This window comes from Phyllobates terribilis, unplaced genomic scaffold (assembly GCF_046119375.1).
Source record: "Phyllobates terribilis strain yellow unplaced genomic scaffold, ASM4611937v1 Scaffold_3__8_contigs__length_932513732, whole genome shotgun sequence".
NCBI classification, from domain to species: Eukaryota; Metazoa; Chordata; class Amphibia; order Anura; family Dendrobatidae; genus Phyllobates; species Phyllobates terribilis.
Window position 1 is genome coordinate 188177210 of NW_027362763.1, and position 18371 is coordinate 188195580.

Here is an 18371-nt window from a genome sequence, read left to right on the forward strand (position 1 = left end):
TGCTATATGTGGAGCAGGGGGACTTGGCTAAATACTGTGTGCTATACGTGGGGCAGGGTACTTGGCTATATACTGTATGCTATATGTGGAGCAGGAGACTTGGCTATATACTGTATGCTATACACTCTTTAAAAGGGGTTTTAGTGTACAGTCATGGCCAAAAGTATTGAGAATGAGACAAATAGTAATTTTTCCAAAGTTTACTGCTTCATTTTTTGTAATGGCAATTTGCATATACTCCTGAATGTCAAAGAGTGATCAGCTTAACAGCAATTACTGTACTTGCAAAGTCAATATTTGCCCAGAAAATGAACTTTAACCCCCAAAACACATTTCAACATCATTTCAGTCCTGCCTTAAAAGGAGCAGCTAACATCGTTTTAGTGATTGATCCATTAACACAGGTGTGGGTGTTGATGAGGACAGGGCTGGCGATCAATTAGTCATGATTAAGTAAGAATGACATCACTGGACACTTTAAAAGGAGGCTGGTTCTTGGTATCATTGTTTCTCTTCAGTTAACCATGGTTATCTCTAAAGAAACACGTGCAGCCATCATTGCACTGCACAAAAATGGCCTAACAGGGAAGAGTATCGCAGATACAAAGATTGCACCTCAGTCAACAATCTATCGCATCATCAAGAACTTCAAGGAGAGAGCTTCCATTGTTGTCAAAAAGGCTCCAGGGCGCCCAAGAAAGACCAGCAAGAGCCAGGACCGTATCTTAAAACTGTTTCAGCTGCGGGATCGGACTACCAGCAGTGCCGAGATTGCTCAGGAATGGCAGCAGGCTGGTGTGAGTGCTTCTGCACGCACTGTGAGGCGGAGACTCTTTGAGCAAGGGCTGGTTTCAAGGAGGCAGCAAAGAAGCCACTTCTCTCCAGAAAAAACATCAGGGACCGACTGATATTCTGCAAAAGGTACAGGGAGTGGACTGCTGAGGACTGGGGCAAAGTCATTTTCTCTGATGAATCCCCTTTTCGATTGTTTGGGACATCTGGAAAACAGCTTATTCAGAGAAGAAGAGGTGAGCGCTACCACCAGTCTTGTCTCATGCCAACTGTAATGCATCCTGAAACCATTCATGTGTGGGGTTGCTTCTCAGCCAAGGGAATCGGCTCACTCACAGTCTTGCCTAAAAACACAGCCATGAATAAAGAATGGTACCAGAATGTCCTCCAAGAGCAACTTCTCCCAACCGTCCAAGAGCAGTTTGGTGCCCAACAATGCCTTTTCCAGCATGATGGAGCACCTTGCCATAAAGCAAAGGTGATAACTAAATGGCTCATGGAACAAAACATAGAGATTTTGGGTCCATGGCCTGGAAACTCCCCAGATCTTAATCCCATTGAGAACTTGTGGTCAATCATCAAGAGACCGGTGGACAAACAAAAACCAACAAATTCTGACAAAATGCAAGCATTGATTATGCAAGAATGGACTGCTATCAGTCAGGATTTGGTCCAAAAGTTGATTGAGAGCATGCCAGGGAGAATTACAGAGGTCTTGAAGAAGAAGGGGCAACACTGCAAATATTGACTTGCTGCATTAACTCATTCTAACTGTCAATATAACCTATTGGTACTCATAATATGATTGCAATTATATTTCTGTATGTGATATAAACATCAGACAAACACTAATAAAAACCAGAGGCCAGCAGATCATGTGAAAATATCATTTTGGTGTCATTCTCAAAACTTTTGGCCATGACTGTACAGTTTGTCTCGTGACGCCACCTGTGGTTTCCGGTAATGGTTACCGGCGCTGCTGCAGACCTCCGGGGGTGATGGGATAGCAGCTGGGATGTTTCTGCTCCCCACAGGCGGAGCGAGCCCCCGGGGCAGGGTTGATTGATGGGATGCAGGGCGTTGTAGTGTAGCAGGGATGATGGCGCAGCGGCAATAACCGACAGAGACAGTGGAGTGAAGTCATCCAATTTTACTCACAGTTCTTTCTAGATTCCGCGGTTACACTGTACAGGTTACCGCTTCCCGCGTTGCGCTGCGTTCAACAAGCAGGGGTTCAGAAGTCCCTCCGGCAATTCGAGAGTACTTATCGGGACCCCCTTTCTATATGTTCCTTTCCTCAGCCGACTTTCCGCGCTGAGTCTTCTCCCTCCTGCCCTGCGCTTCCCCACACAAAGTCCTGATAGGGTGCTCTGAAGTCCCTCTGGGCAACCTGGAGTTCCCGGACCTACTTGCTGCCCTCCTCGGCGACTAGGGTGAGGCTGTGGCAACTGCACCATAAAAGTCAGAAGCCTCCGATTTCCTAGCCGAGACTTGAAGTGACACGACTAGCCCAGGGACCGGTTCCCTTCTTGCAGCCTGGTCCCTCTGACACTTGACAGATTAGAGCGTACGGGTGGCTTCCTGCTCCTTCCGTACCCCTGGGACCCCTTCAGTTACCAGAGCCTTCCTCCTCTGCTCCCCTCTTCTTCTCTTCTCTGCTGGGCCTCATTCACTAGGCCCACTCTGGAACAGAGCCCCTGCAGAGCACCTGCTCCTCTCAGACTTCACTCTCCATTTCTCCTTTCTTACTACTTCTCCTTACTAACTAAGATGGATCCCCTATTTATACTCCTAACAAATGCTCCCCTAAACTGCTTCCTCCACCCACAACCACTACTTGGTTCCCCCTCACTCTGGTTCCCCCCACTCCAGCCAGGGACAGGGCTCAGCAGAACACAGTGCATCTTGCCCTTCCAGCCGGCCGGGAGCAGTGTAGTGTTGGATGCAGGTGTTGGGGTCCCGGGCTGTACCCTTTCCTTACCAGAGAGTGAGGCACCACTAGTTGTAGTACCTCTGTGGCGACTGAACCCTCAGGGGCGCCACATATGCTATATGTGGGGAAGGGATACTTGGCTATTTACAGTGTGCTATATGTGGGGCAGGGGGACTTTGCTATATACTCTGTGCTTTATGTGGGGGAGGGAGACTTGGATATATACTGCATTCTATATGTGAGAAAGGGGGACTTGGCTATATACTGTATGCTATATGTGGGGCAGGATGACTTGGCTATATACTGTGTGCTATATGTGGGGGAGGGGGGCTTGGCTATATACGTAGATACGGAGGCAGGGAAAGGGGACAAGCAGAACCAAATACACACAAGGTATTTACAATGAAGTAGCGAGTGGACACAAAACTCACAAACAGAAGTACAGAGACAACGAGTTGGAGTTAGGTGCAAGTTCAGACACTGCAGGCAAAGGGAAGGTACGGACATAGAGAGAAACAAGTAACGGGCTAGGACACTGTTCAGACAGGAACTGAACCGGGAATAAGATACAGGAACGAGCCTAGAAACTCAGCCCCCAGGGTGGCGGAAACAGACTAGAAGTCAGAGATACAGGTAGCGGCCCTGGGTACTCGGCCCCCAGGGTGGCGGAAACAGACTAGAAGTCACAGGTACAGGAAAAGGCCCTGGGTACTCAGCCCCCAGGGTGGCAGGCAGACTAGAGTCAGGACAGGGCCTGGCACCTCAGTTGAAAAAGACAAACTGAGTGAAAGTGTTGCTCAGGCTACTGGGTGGAGGGGGTTTAAGTATCCAGTGACTCACAGCAATAGGCTGGGGACGCATTAGGACTGTGCACACAGTAGCTATAAGAAACAAGCAGAAATCCGCGCCGACGCCCTAAGCAATCAGACAAGAGACATGGACACAGCAGGTAATGGAGCAAAGAGTGCAGCATGGACTGACAGGTAAGATGGCGGTCTTGCATGGTGGGAGATGGTGCACCATGCAAGCATGCCACCAGGAATGTTACATATGCTATATGTGGGGAAGTGGTACTTGGCTATATACTGTATGCTATATGTGGGGAAGGGGAACTTGGCTATATACTGTATGCTATATTTGGGGAAGGGGTACTTGGCTATTTACTGTATGCTATATGTGGGGAAGGGGTACTTGGCTACATACTGTGTGCTATATGTGGGGGAGGGGGACTTTGCTATATAATGTGTGCTATATGTGGAGCAGGAGACTTGGTTATATACTGTATGCTACATGTGGGGAAGGAATACTTGGCTATTTACTGTGTGCTATATGTGGGGCAGGGGGACTTGGCTATATACTCTGTGCTTTATGTGGGGGAGGGGGACTTGGCTATATACTGTATTCTATATGTGGGAAAGGGGGACTTGGATATATACTGTGTGCTATATGTTGGGAAGGGGGACTTGGCTATATACTGTGTGCTATATGTGGGGGAGGGGGACTTGGCTATATACTGTATGCTATATGTGGGGAAGGGGGACTTGGCTATATACTGTATGCTATATGTGGGGAAGGGGGACTTGGCTATATGTTGTGTGCTATATGTGGAGCAGGAGACTTGGCTATATACTGTATGCTATATCTGAGGGAGGGGGACTTGGCTATATAATGTGTGCTATATGTGGAGCAGGAGACTTGGCTATATACTGTGTGCTATATGTGGAGCAGGAGACTTGGCTATATACTGTATGCTATACGTGGGGCAGGGGGACTTGGCTATATACTGTGTGCTATATGTGGAGCAGGAGACTCGGCTATATACTGTATGCTATATGTGGAGCTGGAGACTTGGCTATATACTGTGTGCTATATGTGGAGCAGGAGACTTGGCTATATACTGTATGCTATATGTGGGGAAGGGGTACTTGGCTATATATTGTGTGCTATACGTGGAGGAGGGGAACTTGGCTGTACAGTGGGCACAGAAAGTATTCAGACCTCTTTACATTTTTCACTCTTTGTTTCATTGCAGACATTTGGTAAATTCTAAAAAGTTAACTTTTTTTCTCATTAAAGTGCACTCTGCACCCCACCTTGACTGAAAAAAAACAGAAATGTAGAATTTTTTGCAAATTTATTAAAAAAAAAATTTGTTGGTGCGAGCAAGGTGACCTACAAACCTGGATCAGTTACACCAGTTTTGTCAGGGAGAATGGGCCCAAATTCCGACCAACTATTGTGAGAAGCTTGTGGAAGGAGATCCCAAACGTTTGACCCAAGTCATTCAGTTTAAGGGCAATGGTACCAAATACTAATGAAATGTATGTAAACTTTTGACTTTGCGGTAAGTAATAAAAATGCCTTAAGGCTGCGTGCACACTATGCGCTTTTCAAACGTTTTTGCAGCGGAATTTCCGCAGCGAAAACGCTTAAAAACCGCTTGGTAATACGTGCCCCATGGTCCCCAATGATAATCCGCACGTGCTGTGCACATGCTGCGGAAATTCCCGCAGCGGATTATCATTGCGGAAAAATACGCAGCATGTCCATTAATTTTGCGGACACGCAGCGTAATTGCCGCCATTGACTTGCATTGAATCGCATATTATCCGTGTGAGCATATGTGCCCATGCGGATATTATACGGTTCAATGTGCGGATGGTACCTGGGTTTGGAGAAGAGGAGACTCTCCTCCAGACCCAGGTACCATAGGACCTGTTAAGAAAGAATTTAAAATAAAAAATAAAGATTATACTTACCTTCTGATGGCCCCCGGTCTCCTCAGCGATGCGTCCGGTCTGTTGTATAAGTTGCGGTGGTGTGAAAGGACCTGCCATGACGTAATTTAGTCATGTGACAGGTCACGCGACAGCTCATGTCGGCCGTCGTGTGACCTGTCACATGACTAAATGACGTCATGGCAGGTCCTTTTACACCACCGCGACCCATACAACAGACCGGACGTTGCGGAGAAAACACCGGGGGCCATCGGAAGGTAAGTATAATCTTTATTTTTTATTTTTTACTATTCTTATTCTTTTTTTTTAACTATTACTTGGTCACACTATATAAATCCTTGCCGTTTGCATGGATTTATATAGTGTAACCAAGTTGACAAGCACTTTCCAAGTGATGCTAAAATCGCTTGGAAAGCGCTTGACAACCCGCATACGGAAATGCATGTGAAGAACACTTCACATGTACAATCCGCATGTGTTTTTCCTGCCAGAAAGAAGCGGAAAAAATATGCAGCATTTCTGCATCGTGGGCACATAGCCTAAAACATTCTCTCTCATTATTCTGGCATTTGGCAAATATTAAAAATGATGGTAATCCTAATTAATAGAGTTGAGCGAGTATGTTCTGTTCCGAGTACGCTCGGGCCGAGCTCCGAGTAGTTACAGCTGCTCGGTGATATGGTTGAATCGCTCCCGTGTGCATGATTTGCAACTGTTTGACAGCTTTATTACATGTGAGGAATGTGTAAGAAATAGACATTCCTCTCATGTAATACAGCTGTCAAACAGTCGCAAATCATGCACACGGGAGCGATTCAACCATATCACCGAGTAGCTGGAAATACTTGGAGCTCGGCCCGAGCATACATGGCGAAAGGGTTAATAGAACATACTCGCTCAACACTACTAATTAACCTAAAATGGGAAAGGTTTATTCTGATTTCATTTCAGATATTGAAAAAAAAACATGCATATGTGTCTTTTTATATAGTTTATGTAAACTTCTGGTTTCAACTGTTTATGCATATATTAGTTTAACTCAGGGAAAGTACCTCATAACCTCATACAGTATGACTATTTACTATTGTTGAACCACTGCTCCATCTAGTGGATATTGATAGTACTTATCTATACAATATTAATAGAAAATCTTACTTCCCTTTCCCTGGTTATTTGCTCACATGACCTTACCAATACAGCCATTTACTGCACGTATGGACTGTGTGGATTATATGGACTTTGTATTTTCCACTTGATTATTATTACCATCTACCTCAAGTGTCTCTGTGCAATTTTATGACATCATTATTATATTCTATTTGGTCTGGAATAATGTCACTGATCTCTTGTATCTTTATACTGAGTGATATACATATTTTATATGTCGGTTTTATCAGTGTGTGTGCACCCTTTTCTGTATAGTGCCACCACACAACCACTGATTGTCAAAATTAAGTTTTTTTAATTTATCTCTTTGGTTCTGACTCTTTCTATGACCATAAGTTCGGGTTTTCTTCTTTGGGCACATATTCCTTCCGAATGGTCTGCCATTCTATTTTCACGTCAGATATATGTCAACCAATTAGCTTGTTATTATTTCACCTAGTATAACATGGTATTTTTTGTATTGACATGCAAGTGCTTCTCACTAAATTAGAATATCATCAAAAAGTTCATTTATTTCAGTTCTTCAATACAAAAAGTGAAACTCATATATTATATAGAGTCATTACGAACAGAGTGATCTATTTCAAGTGTTTATTACTGTTAATGTTGATGATTATGGCTTATAGCCAATGAAAACACAAAAGTCATTATCTCAGTAAATTAGAATACTTTATAACAACAGCTTGAAAAATGTTTTTAAAATCTGAAATGTTGGCCTACTGAAATGTATGTTCAGTAAATGCACTCAATACTTGGTCGAGGCTCCTTTTGCATCAATTACTGCATCAATGCGGCGTGGCATGGAGGCGATCAGCCTGTGGCACTTCTGAGGTGTTATGGAAGCCCAGGTTGCTTTGATAGCAGTCTTCAGCTCGTCTGCATTACTGGGTCTGGTGTCTCTCATCTTCCTCTTGACAATACCCCATAGATTCTCTATGGGATTAAGGTCAGGCGAGTTTGCTGGCCAATCAAGCACAGTGATACTGTTGTTTTAAAACCAGGTATTGGTACTTTTGGCAGTGTGGACAGGGGCCAAGTCCTGCTGGAGAATGAAATTTCCATCTCGAAAAAGCTTGTTGGCAGAGGGAAGCAAGAAGTGCTCTAAAATTTCCTGGTAGACGGCTGCACTGACTTTGGTCTTGATAAAACACAGTGGACCTACACCAGCAGATGACATGGCTCCCCAAACCATCACTGATTGTGGAAGCTTCACACTAGACCTCAAGCAGCTTGGATTCTGGCCTCTCCACTCTTCCTCCAGACTCTGGGACCTTGATTTCCCAAAGAAATGCAAAATTTACTTTCATCTGAAAACAACACCATAGACCACTGAGCAACAGTCCAGGTGTTTTTCTCCTTGGTCCAGGTAAGAAGCTTCTGGCATTGTCTATTGGTCATGAGTGGCTTGACACAAGGAATGTGACACTTGTAGCCCATGTCCTGGATACGTCTGTGTGTGGTGGCTCTTGAAGCAATGACTCCAGCAGCAGTCCACTCCTTGTGAATCTCCCCAAAATTTTTGAATGGCCTTTTCTTAACAATCCTTTCAAGGCTGCGGTTATCCCAGTTGCTTCTGCACCTTTTTCTACCACACTTTTTCCTTCCATTCAACTTTCCATTAATGTGCTTGGATACAGCACTCTGTGAACAGCCAGCTTCTTTAGCAATGACCTTTTGTGGCTTACCCTCCTTATGGAGTGTGTCAATGACTGCCTTCTGGACATCTGTCAAGTCAGCAGTCTTCCCCATGATTGTGGAGCCTACTGAAACAGACTAAGGGACCTTTTTAAATGCTTAGGAAGCCTTTGCAGGTATTTTTGTTAATTATTCTAATTTACTGAGATAATGACTTTTGTATTTTCATTGACTGTAAGCCATAATCATCAACATTAACAGAAATAAACACTTGAAATAGATCACTCTGTTTGTAATGACTCTATATAAGTTTCACTTTTTGTATTAAAGAACTGAAATAAATTAACTTTTTGATGATATTCTAATTTAGTGAGAAGCACCTTTATGTCACCTGCCGAGTCCAGTATATGTTCTAATAAATAACCATATGCCTATAGTAGAAGTTGGAGGCAGTCAGGAGACCTCACAGGTTCCCTTTAAGCTAGTCGCACATATGTAACTGTTGGGGAAACACAACACTTTTCATCTGAAATGGACAGAACATCTAATGTGTATGGGGGCCTCCTGAATCTCACCAAGTAACAGATGTAAGAGAGAGATAGGGATCGGGCAGCTGGATGTCAATATGCTAAATCCTTTTTACTCAGAGACAATATGCCACCACCAGCAGTGTGAATCAGCCATATATTTTAAGACATTTGGAAATTCACATGTGGTTAAAAAAAATTACAAAGTGGAGTAAAAACAAACACAGACGTGATAACAAATGAGCAAACTACATATGTTCTATTACTTACCATAAGTCCTCCTGCCCAAACTCCTGCAAGAAATCTGGCATGGCCGCTGATCTGTTCATTTCTTAAGTATGAACAATCAAGATTGGGGAAGAGTAGGAAAAGGTTTGCAGTAATAGAGAGTATAGCCAGTAACATTAGAGAGAGTCCAGTACAACGAGTACACTTCCCAGCACACATTCCCCTAGAACAATGGATAGAATAAATATGTATGTACATATGATGTAATATACAAACTACAAAGAAAATATTATTGCATAAGCTCTATTGTATCTTACATTTATAATAAAGTAAAAAAAGACAGATATATGGAATAGGACGCTCAAATGATCCTTCTAACCCTCAAAAAGGAGAAGACAAATACTAAGCATTATAGCCAATTATAGTAATCATGCTATAATTATTTTAAACACTATAAAAAAATAAGCAGAACTAAAAGATACCCAAAGATCTACTCGATGTACAGTCGTGAACAAATTAAATTTTTTACAAAGTTTGCTGCTTCAGTTTTTATAGCGGCAATTTGCATAAATTCTAGATTGTTATGTAAAGTTATCAGATGAATTGTAAAAAATTGCTAAATCATTTGTTGCCATGAAAATTAACTATCACAAAAAACATTTACACTGAATTTCAGTCTTCCCACAAAAGACTTGATAACAATTTCAGTGATCTTTTGTTAGCTCAGGAGAAAGTGTTAACAAGGACAAGGCTGCTGATATCACTCTTTTATGCTGAATGAATTGTAAGAGCAGACTAGTTGCCTTAAAGGGGGCTGGTGCTTGAAATCATTGTTTTCCTTCTGTTAACCATGGCTACCTCCAAGGAAACACATGCAGTCATCATTGCTTTGCATCAAAAAGGCTTTACAGGCAAGGATATTGTTACTTGTAAGATTTCCCCTAATTGAAAAATGTATCAGATCATCAAGATCTTCAAAAAGAAAGTTTCAGTTGCTGTGACGAAGGCATCATTATGCCCAAGAAAGTCCAGCAAGTGCCAGGACTGTCTCCTAAAAATTTGATAAAGGAGATACATGGTACTTTATACTTTCTATAGGGTGCGCATGTAGCATACCATTTCTTAATCTGAAATATGAAGAGAAACCCAGACTCTAAACTAATGTATCAATGTAGAATAAATGCTTTAAAAGTTTATCCACACAAATATGTGACGTTTTGTTCAATTATACCTTTATCAGACAAAACAGATTGTATAAGTAGCAAAATAGAAAGTTTGGAAGAGGTAGCACAAGAAGAAAAGTCGACCTCCGTCGCTTCAGGTGAATTGTAACTCCAAGCAACAAAGATTGCCTTTGCAACATGTGCCATCTCTTATGAAATTAGCATTTTGCTAATAATGCAAAAGGCTTTGTCTGGTGAAGGTCTGAGTGACCAAAATGTCATGTGTTTTGATTTGCTGAACTATTAAAGAATTTAATCTTCATTGATATACTACTTTGGAGTGCCGATTTTCTCTTCATATTTTGTCTCCTAAAGAGGCGTCAGCTTGGGGATCAGTTCAACACCAGTGCAGAGCTTGCTCAGGAATAGCTGCAGGTAGGTGTCAGTGCATGTACACGTCCAGTGAGGCACAGGCGCTTGGATTCTAGCCTGTGTCAAGAAGGACAACAAAGAAGCCACTTCTCTGCAAGAAACACATCTAGGAAAGACTGATATTTGGCAGGAAGCACAGGAATTGGATTACTGAGGACTGGGGTAAAATTATTTTCTTTGATACAGCCTCCTTCAGATTGTTTTAGACATCAGAAAGAATAATTGTCCAGAGAAGGAAAGCTACGCACTAGTATGAGTCCTGTGTCATCCCATCAGTAAAGCATCCTGAAACCATTCATGTGTGGGGTTGTTTTTCATCCAAGGGCGATGGCTTACTTACAATTTTGCCTCAGAACACTGCCATGAATAAAGAATGGGATCTAATTATTCTCCAAGACCAACTTCTCCCAACGATTCAGGAGCATTCGGTGATGAACAATGCTTTTTTCAGCATGAGGGAGACCATGTCACAAGACAAAAGTGGTTACTCAGTGGTTCAGTGAACAAAACAAAAATTTGGTGTCCAAAAGCAGGAAACTCCTGAGATTTCAATCCTATTGAGAACCTGTAGTCAATTCTCAAAAGTGGGGTAGACAAACAAAAAAACAGGTAATTATGATAACCTTCAAGCATTGATTAAGCAACAATAGGTTGCAATCATTTAGGATTTTGAGCTCAATATTACAGTATATACTTACCTTTTAGAAATTTAGGCTATTGATGCTCTGTCACATTATTGCCCGGCAGCATTCTGTCAATGTATTAAAAAGACATTTCCCCATGAATCAGTCAGTCAATCTACTTGTGAGAACTTCCTCCTACTCTTTCATATATAACTAACTAAACCACAATATTCCAATTTTAGCCCTAAAAGAGGAATTCTGTGTGGAGATGGTCTGATGAAATCATAAATTACATTTATACCTAATGTGGTAAACTTAATTGAGCGCGTGTCTGTATGAAAAATTAGGATGTATTCTAATACGCTAATACTTGCTAATAAACTTGCAACTATCGAGGTGTCTGAAAGTTTGTGAGCCCTCCAGAATTTTCCACATTTCTGCATAAATTTGATATAAAACTACATCAGATTTTCACACAATTCCAAACAGTAGATGAAGACAACCAGGTCCAACAAATCAGACAAAATATTAGACTTTGCCATGTTTTAATTGAAGAAAATGATCTAATATCAAATGTCTGTTAGTGACAAAAATATGTGAACCTTTGCTTTTAGTATTTGGTGTGACCTCCTCCTTACATTTCCAATAATGGTTGATTAGTAGTGTTGAGCATTCCGATACTGAAATATCGGGTATCGGCCGATATTCGCGGTATTGGAATTCCGATACTTAATTCCGATACTTTTAGAATATCGAATACCGGAATCGGAAGTTCCCATAATGCCTGCGCTCTGCAGTGTCTCTGAAGGATGACAAGCTGGATGGCAGCGCTCAGCTGAGATCCAGCCTGTCATCAGAATGCCATCCCAGCGTGAGAGAATTCTCCTGATTGTTTAAAAGCCGGCGGGCGGTAAAAAGCCGCCGGCTTTTAAACAATCACACAGCCCCATACTGCTTCCCCGCAGCCTCCCACCCCGATCCTCCGTTCCCCCCGCCGCCTCCCATCCCGATCGTAAGTTAGGACCGGGCGGGGAGCGCAGCACCAAGGAGCGGGGAGCGAAGGACCCGGGCGGGGAAGCCGGCAGTGAAAAGACTTCACCGCCGGCTTTCCCGTTCTGTGCTGCGCTTTCCCGCCAGTTATTTCAAATGAACAGCTGCGGTATCAGGTGATGCTGATCAGCTGTTCATTTGAAGTAGCCACGGTGCCCTCGGAGGGTTCATGTGAGTTCATGCTTGACTGCATGAACTCACATGAACTTTCCCACAGCCGCACAGGTCAGCCTCACCTCCCCGACCGGTCATGATTGGTGTGTGTGGGTGTCTGTGCGATGTGTGTGGGTGTGCGCGGTGTGTGTGAGGTGTCTGTGGGTGTGCGCGGTGTCTGTGCGATGTGTGCGGGTGTGCACGGTGTCTGTGCGATGTCTGCGGGTGTGTGCGGGTGTGCGCGGTGTCTGTGCGATGTCTGCGGGTGTGTGCGTGCAGGCAAACATAGGCAGTTGTGACACTACTACTCCCATCGGCCTATGTCTGTCCCCCGTCCACTCGTGCCAGCAGGATCAGCTTGATGGGAGCAGTAGTTCCCATCAGCCTGATCCTGCTATTTAAACTGCCCCATGTGCTATTTTTTTGCCCCTATACATCTTTTAGTTTTTTAGGCCCCCATATATATTTGTTTTTGTCCCTAATAAATTTTAAATACATGTCATTGGTGGCCAGTGGTTACCTAAAATTAATTAGTTTATACATTACCTGTCCCCGCCGATCGCCACCTAAAATAAAGTAAAAAATAAAAAAATACACCTATACTCACCTAGACACCTAATTCCCCGTAGCCATCGATCTCCTTTAATAAAATATAAAATAATAAACCACAACCTTATCGTTACCCCTCCGTAGTAGTCCACGAGTGTCCCACGAAGATCTCCAGTTTAGAACGGCCACATAGAATGTGACCGCTCTGAACCGCCGCCGCCGCTAGACTGACGGGGCCGTAAAGCAGCTCCGTCATTGCATAAGTGGGTTCGCCGGAGTTCAGGCAGCGCTGCTCCGGTTAGCTGCTTTACGGCCCCGCTGTACCGTGAGAAATTCCCATGGTACAGCAATGCCGTAAAGGAGGTCTACGGAGCTGCGCTGACTGAATGCACTCCGGTGACCTCAGTCAGTGTCTTCCGCTGCCGGGAGCGGAAGTGTTCCCGGCAGTGTGAGCTTACAGAAGCCATGCACATCTGTCACCATCTCCAGATGTGACAGCTGTGCATGGGAGATCAGCGCAGGAACGTGGACAGGTAACTATTTTTTTTTTTTAGTAAACTAAGAATTAAATAAAATGGTGTGTTTTATTTCAAATAAATTATTTTTTTTCTGGGTGTAGTGTGTGTTTTTTATTTTTAACACTTTGTAGGTTAGTAATGGGGGTGTCTTATAGACGCCCATCATTACTAACCTGGGCTTCATGGCAGCTGGCGCTGACATGAACCCCACCACTATTACCCCCTGCCACCGCACCAGGGCAGCGTGGAAGAGCGAGGCTAAGTGCCAGAATTGGCGCATCCTATGGATGCGCCATTTCTGGGGAGGCTGACGGCTGGTGTTTCTAGCCTGGGAGGGGGCCAATATTCATGGCACCCTTCCTGGGTTATTAATATCAGCCCCCAGCTGTCTGCCTAGCCTTTGCTAGCTATTAAAATAGGGGGGACCCCACGTCATTTTTTTGGGGGGTCTCCCATTTTAATAGCTAGTAAAGGCTAGGTATTCAGCTGGGGGCTGATATTAGTAGCCTGGGAAGCTCCGTGGGTATTACCCCCTTCCCAGGCTTCAAACATCTGCCCCAGCCGTCTGCTTAACCTCCGCTAGAGACTAAAATTATGGGGGATCCCACGCCAATTTTATTTTTAATAAATCCTTTATTTTAACACTAAATGACACTTGAGGGGTTAATAAAGATGCAGTCCCTAAATTATTATTTATTTTTTAATTAATTTTTCCCAAAAATTTTGACGTGGGCTTTGCCATATTTTTGTATGCCAGCCAGGTACAGCAGGCAGGAACGGGCTGCCCCCAACTCCCAGCTGCCTATTTGTACCTGGCCGGACACAACAATATAGGGAAGCCTTTTTTTTTTTAACTATTTCATGAAATAATTTAAAAATTTTTTACGTGGGGCTTCGCACTATATTTGTGTCCAGCCAGGTACAGCAGGCAGGAACGGGCTGCCCCCAACCACCAGCTGCCTATTTGTACCTGGCCGGACACAACAATATAGGGAAGCCCTTTTTTTAAAATTATTTCATGAAATAATTAAAAAAAAATTGACGTGGGGCTTTGCCCTGTTTTTGTGTCCAGCCAGGTACAACTAGGCAGCTGGGGGCTGGAATCTGCAGCGCAGGGAGGCCCAAGCTTTCTGGGCCACCCCCGCTGCAAATTGCAGTCCGCAGCCACCCCGGAAAATGGCGCGTTCATAGAAGCGCCATCTTCTGGCGCTGTACCCAACTCATCCAGGACACTGGTGCGGTGGCTCACTGGGTAATAAAGGGGTTAGGGCCAGCTTGGCATTATCAGCTGGCCCTAAGCCCGAAATTCATGGGGTCACGCCAATATTAGACATGACCACGATGAATTTCTAGTAAAGTATTTAAAAAAAACACAACACCCAGAAAAAAGTCCTTTAATTGAAATAAACACACAATTCTTTATTGTTCTAAATTAAACCATACTTACCATCACGCCCCTTCCAGCTGAAGCCAGCGATCTCCTGCAATAAAAGAAAAATAATAAAGCAACCTCATCCTTACCTTTTCATGGTTCCCACGACAGCTTCAGCTCTGCTACATCGAGATGACAGGCTGGGCCGCAGCAGAACGCTGCCATCCAGCCTGTCATCCCGCGGACACTGAGAAGCGCAGGCTTGCTTGCTCCTCAGTGTCTCGCTGTGACGGCATAAAGATGAGCCGAGGTCATGTCCAATGAACTCGGCTCACCTCATGCACGTCACTGACAGCGTGGGAGAATTCTCACGCTGAAGCGCTGAGTGCAGGAGAATTTTCCCACGTTGTCAGTGACGTGCATGAGGTGAGCCGAGTTCATTGGACATGAACTCGGCTCATCTGGATGCCGTCACAGCGAGACACTGAGGAGCGCAAGCAAGCCTGCGCTTCTCAGTGTCCGCGGAATGACAGGCTGGATGGCAGCGTTCTGCTGCGATCCAGCCTGTCATGTGAATGTAGCAGAGCTGGAGCTGTCCTGGGAACCATCGAAAGGTAAGGATTATGTTGCTTTATTATTTTTCTTTTATTGCAGGAGATCGTTGGCTTCAGCTGGAATGGGGGTGATTGTAAGTATGGTTTAATTTAGAACAATAAAGAATTGTGTCTTTATTTCAATTTAAAGGACTTTTTTCTGGGTGTTTGTGTTTTTTTTTTAACTTTGACTATGGGGTTAGTAATGGGGGTGTCTTATAGACGCCTCTCCATTACTAACCTGGGCTTGATGTCAGCTGGCATTATAAGCTGACATCAACCCCAGCCCTATTACCCCACTGCCACCGCTACAGGGCAGTGGGAAGAGCGAGGCTAAGTGCCAGAATTGGCACATCCTATGGATGCGCCATTTCTGGGGCGGCTGACGGCTGGTGTTTCTAGCCTGGGAGGGGGCCAATATTCATGGCACCCTTCCTGGGCTATTAATATCAGCCCCCAGCTGTCTGCCTAGCCTTTGCTAGCTATTAAATTAGGGGGGACCCCACGTCATTTTTTTGGGGGGGGTCCCCCATTTTAATAGCTAGTAAAGGCTAGGTATTCAGCTGGGGGCTGATATTAGTAGCCTGGGAAGCTCCGTGTGTATTACCCCCTTCCCAGGCTTCAAACATCTGCCCCAGCCGTCTGCTTAACCTCCGCTAGAGCCTAAAATTATAGGGAACCCCATGCCAATTTTTTTTTAAATAAATCCTTTATTTTAACACTAAATGACAAGTACAGTAATCAACACTGTCACTGTACTTCATATATATATGTGACTGACATGTTTCTATCTATCTATCTATCTAATCTATGTGTGATGTTCTATTCTTTCTATTCTAAATTGTCGGGTACCGCTGCTGAATTGCCGGCCGGCTTTTTTAAAGAGACGGTGCATGAAAACACTATTATTTTTTTTAATAAATCCTTTACACTAAATGACAAGTACAGTAATCAACACTGTCACTGTACTTCATATATATGTGACTGACATGTTTCTATCTATCTAATCTATGTGTGAAGCTCTATTCTTTCTGTTGTAAATTGTCGGGTACCTGTGTATGCCGCTGCTGAATTGCCGGCTTTTCGCGTAATACATTCTGCATTATTCTTAGTTGTTTTACTTCATGTAGAATTAACCTACAAGGAAAGAAAGGGTTTATTTTCATTCCGATATTTGTGTCCCATTGACTTGCATTGGTTTCGGCGATATTCGATACTTTTTGGGTATCGGTCCGATCCAATCCGATACGATATTTCCTGATATCGGAAGGTATCGCTCAACACTATTGATTAGTCCTGCACATCGGCTTAGAAGAAATTTCGCCCATTCCTCTCTACAACATAGCCGCAACTCTGTTATGGTGGCTTTTCTCCCATGAACTCCTTTCTTCAGGTCCTTTCACAGCACTTATATAGGAATAGGATCAGCACTTTGACTTGGTCATTACAAAACTCTAACGTTATTCTTCTTTAACCATACTTTTGAAGAATGGTTAAACACCGCATACTCGAGGCAAAAACTGGATGCATTCTTATGAATAACGTTTTTTTCTATGACATTTGTGAGTGACTGTTATTTCATGTAACAGTTCCTCTTTCTTATGGGAAAAAAGCTTTTTTTATCTATGCTATTTTTATTGGACCACAAAAGTAATATTCGCCTACTAATTTTATTTATATCCCAACTACACTATTTCCCAAAAATGTCACCATTCTGTATAAGGAGTAACATCTCTCCTTGTGGAGAGTGATGTGCCTGACATGCCAATGTAAGGAGACTTGAGACTTATAGGCCATGCAATACTCCTCTGGGAAATTCAATATGCAAATTGCCTCTTCAGAGGGGATGAGGACTTGAACTCTAGTGCCACCTAAAAGTCAATATCAAAACTTTAAAGGGGTAGTCCACTACTCGGACTACTGCTTCTGAATCCCTGTCCCCCCAGTAAAATAATAACACTTATACCCACCTCCAGTGCCGGCACTGACTCTCCCGAGTCTTGTGTGACATTTTTATATCACGCTATCCCTGCAGCCAATCAGCGGTGGCTTCACTCTCTGGTTGCTCTTTCACTTCCTACAGATGTCAATTATGTCCGTAGGAGAGGAGTGTGAAGCAAGTACCAATTGACCGCAGGGATTGCATGACATAACAATGTCATTCGAGTCTCAGGAGAGCCAGTGCTGGTGGTGGCACCAAAGGTGAGTATAAGTGTTATTTTGTAAAGGGGGGAAACATAGGGATTCAGAAAGGATTGTCCATGTAGTGGACAATCCCTTTATCAAGCCTTGGCATATGACTTAGGATAAAACTCACACCAGAATCTCAATTTACAGACACATGTTTCAGGGTGTTGTCGCTTCTCAGTGCAAAGCATGAGATCTGATTTGGCTGTATGAGAGGTCTCTGATTTGGGTCTTAGGGTTAATGTGACTCCTTGTGGAGATTGACTTGCATGACATTCCAGTGTAAGGAGACTTATAGGCCATTCAATGCTCCTCTGGGAAATTAAATATGCAAATTGCCTCTTAAGAGGAAAAACCCTGAAACGTGTCTGCAAATTGAAATTCTGGTTTAGTTTTTATCCTAAGTCTTATAGCAAGGCTCGTTAAAAGGGTCGATATTGACTTTTAGGATTACTACTTCCAATAGGTGGCACTAGAGTTCAATTCATCTTCCTTTCTGAAGAGGCAATTTGCAAGTTTTGTATAATTTACAGAAAATCGAAATAAAGTATATTTAATTCCGGTTACAAAAACTTGTTGGAAAATATGCTTGTGCACAGGGAGTGGATATAGACAGAATAGGGCTTCTGTGCAGGGAGTGTGATAGGTTCCCCAGATCATGCCAATTTCACACATCTATGTAGTTTACCATCAAATATCCTGTCTTATCTA

The 18371-nt window shown here is 43.5% G+C and overlaps 1 protein-coding gene across 1 annotated transcript in view; it reads right to left on the minus strand.

The window, feature by feature from the left end:
- TM4SF19 (transmembrane 4 L six family member 19) overlaps positions 1–9239 on the minus strand; it is a 48324-nt gene extending 39085 nt beyond the window's left edge. The window contains exon 1 of the mRNA XM_073673491.1: positions 9063–9239. Coding sequence (XP_073529592.1) covers positions 9063–9239 — 177 coding nt within the window. The remainder of the gene's footprint in view (positions 1–9062) is intronic.
- Positions 9240–18371: the final 9132 nt, after the last annotated feature.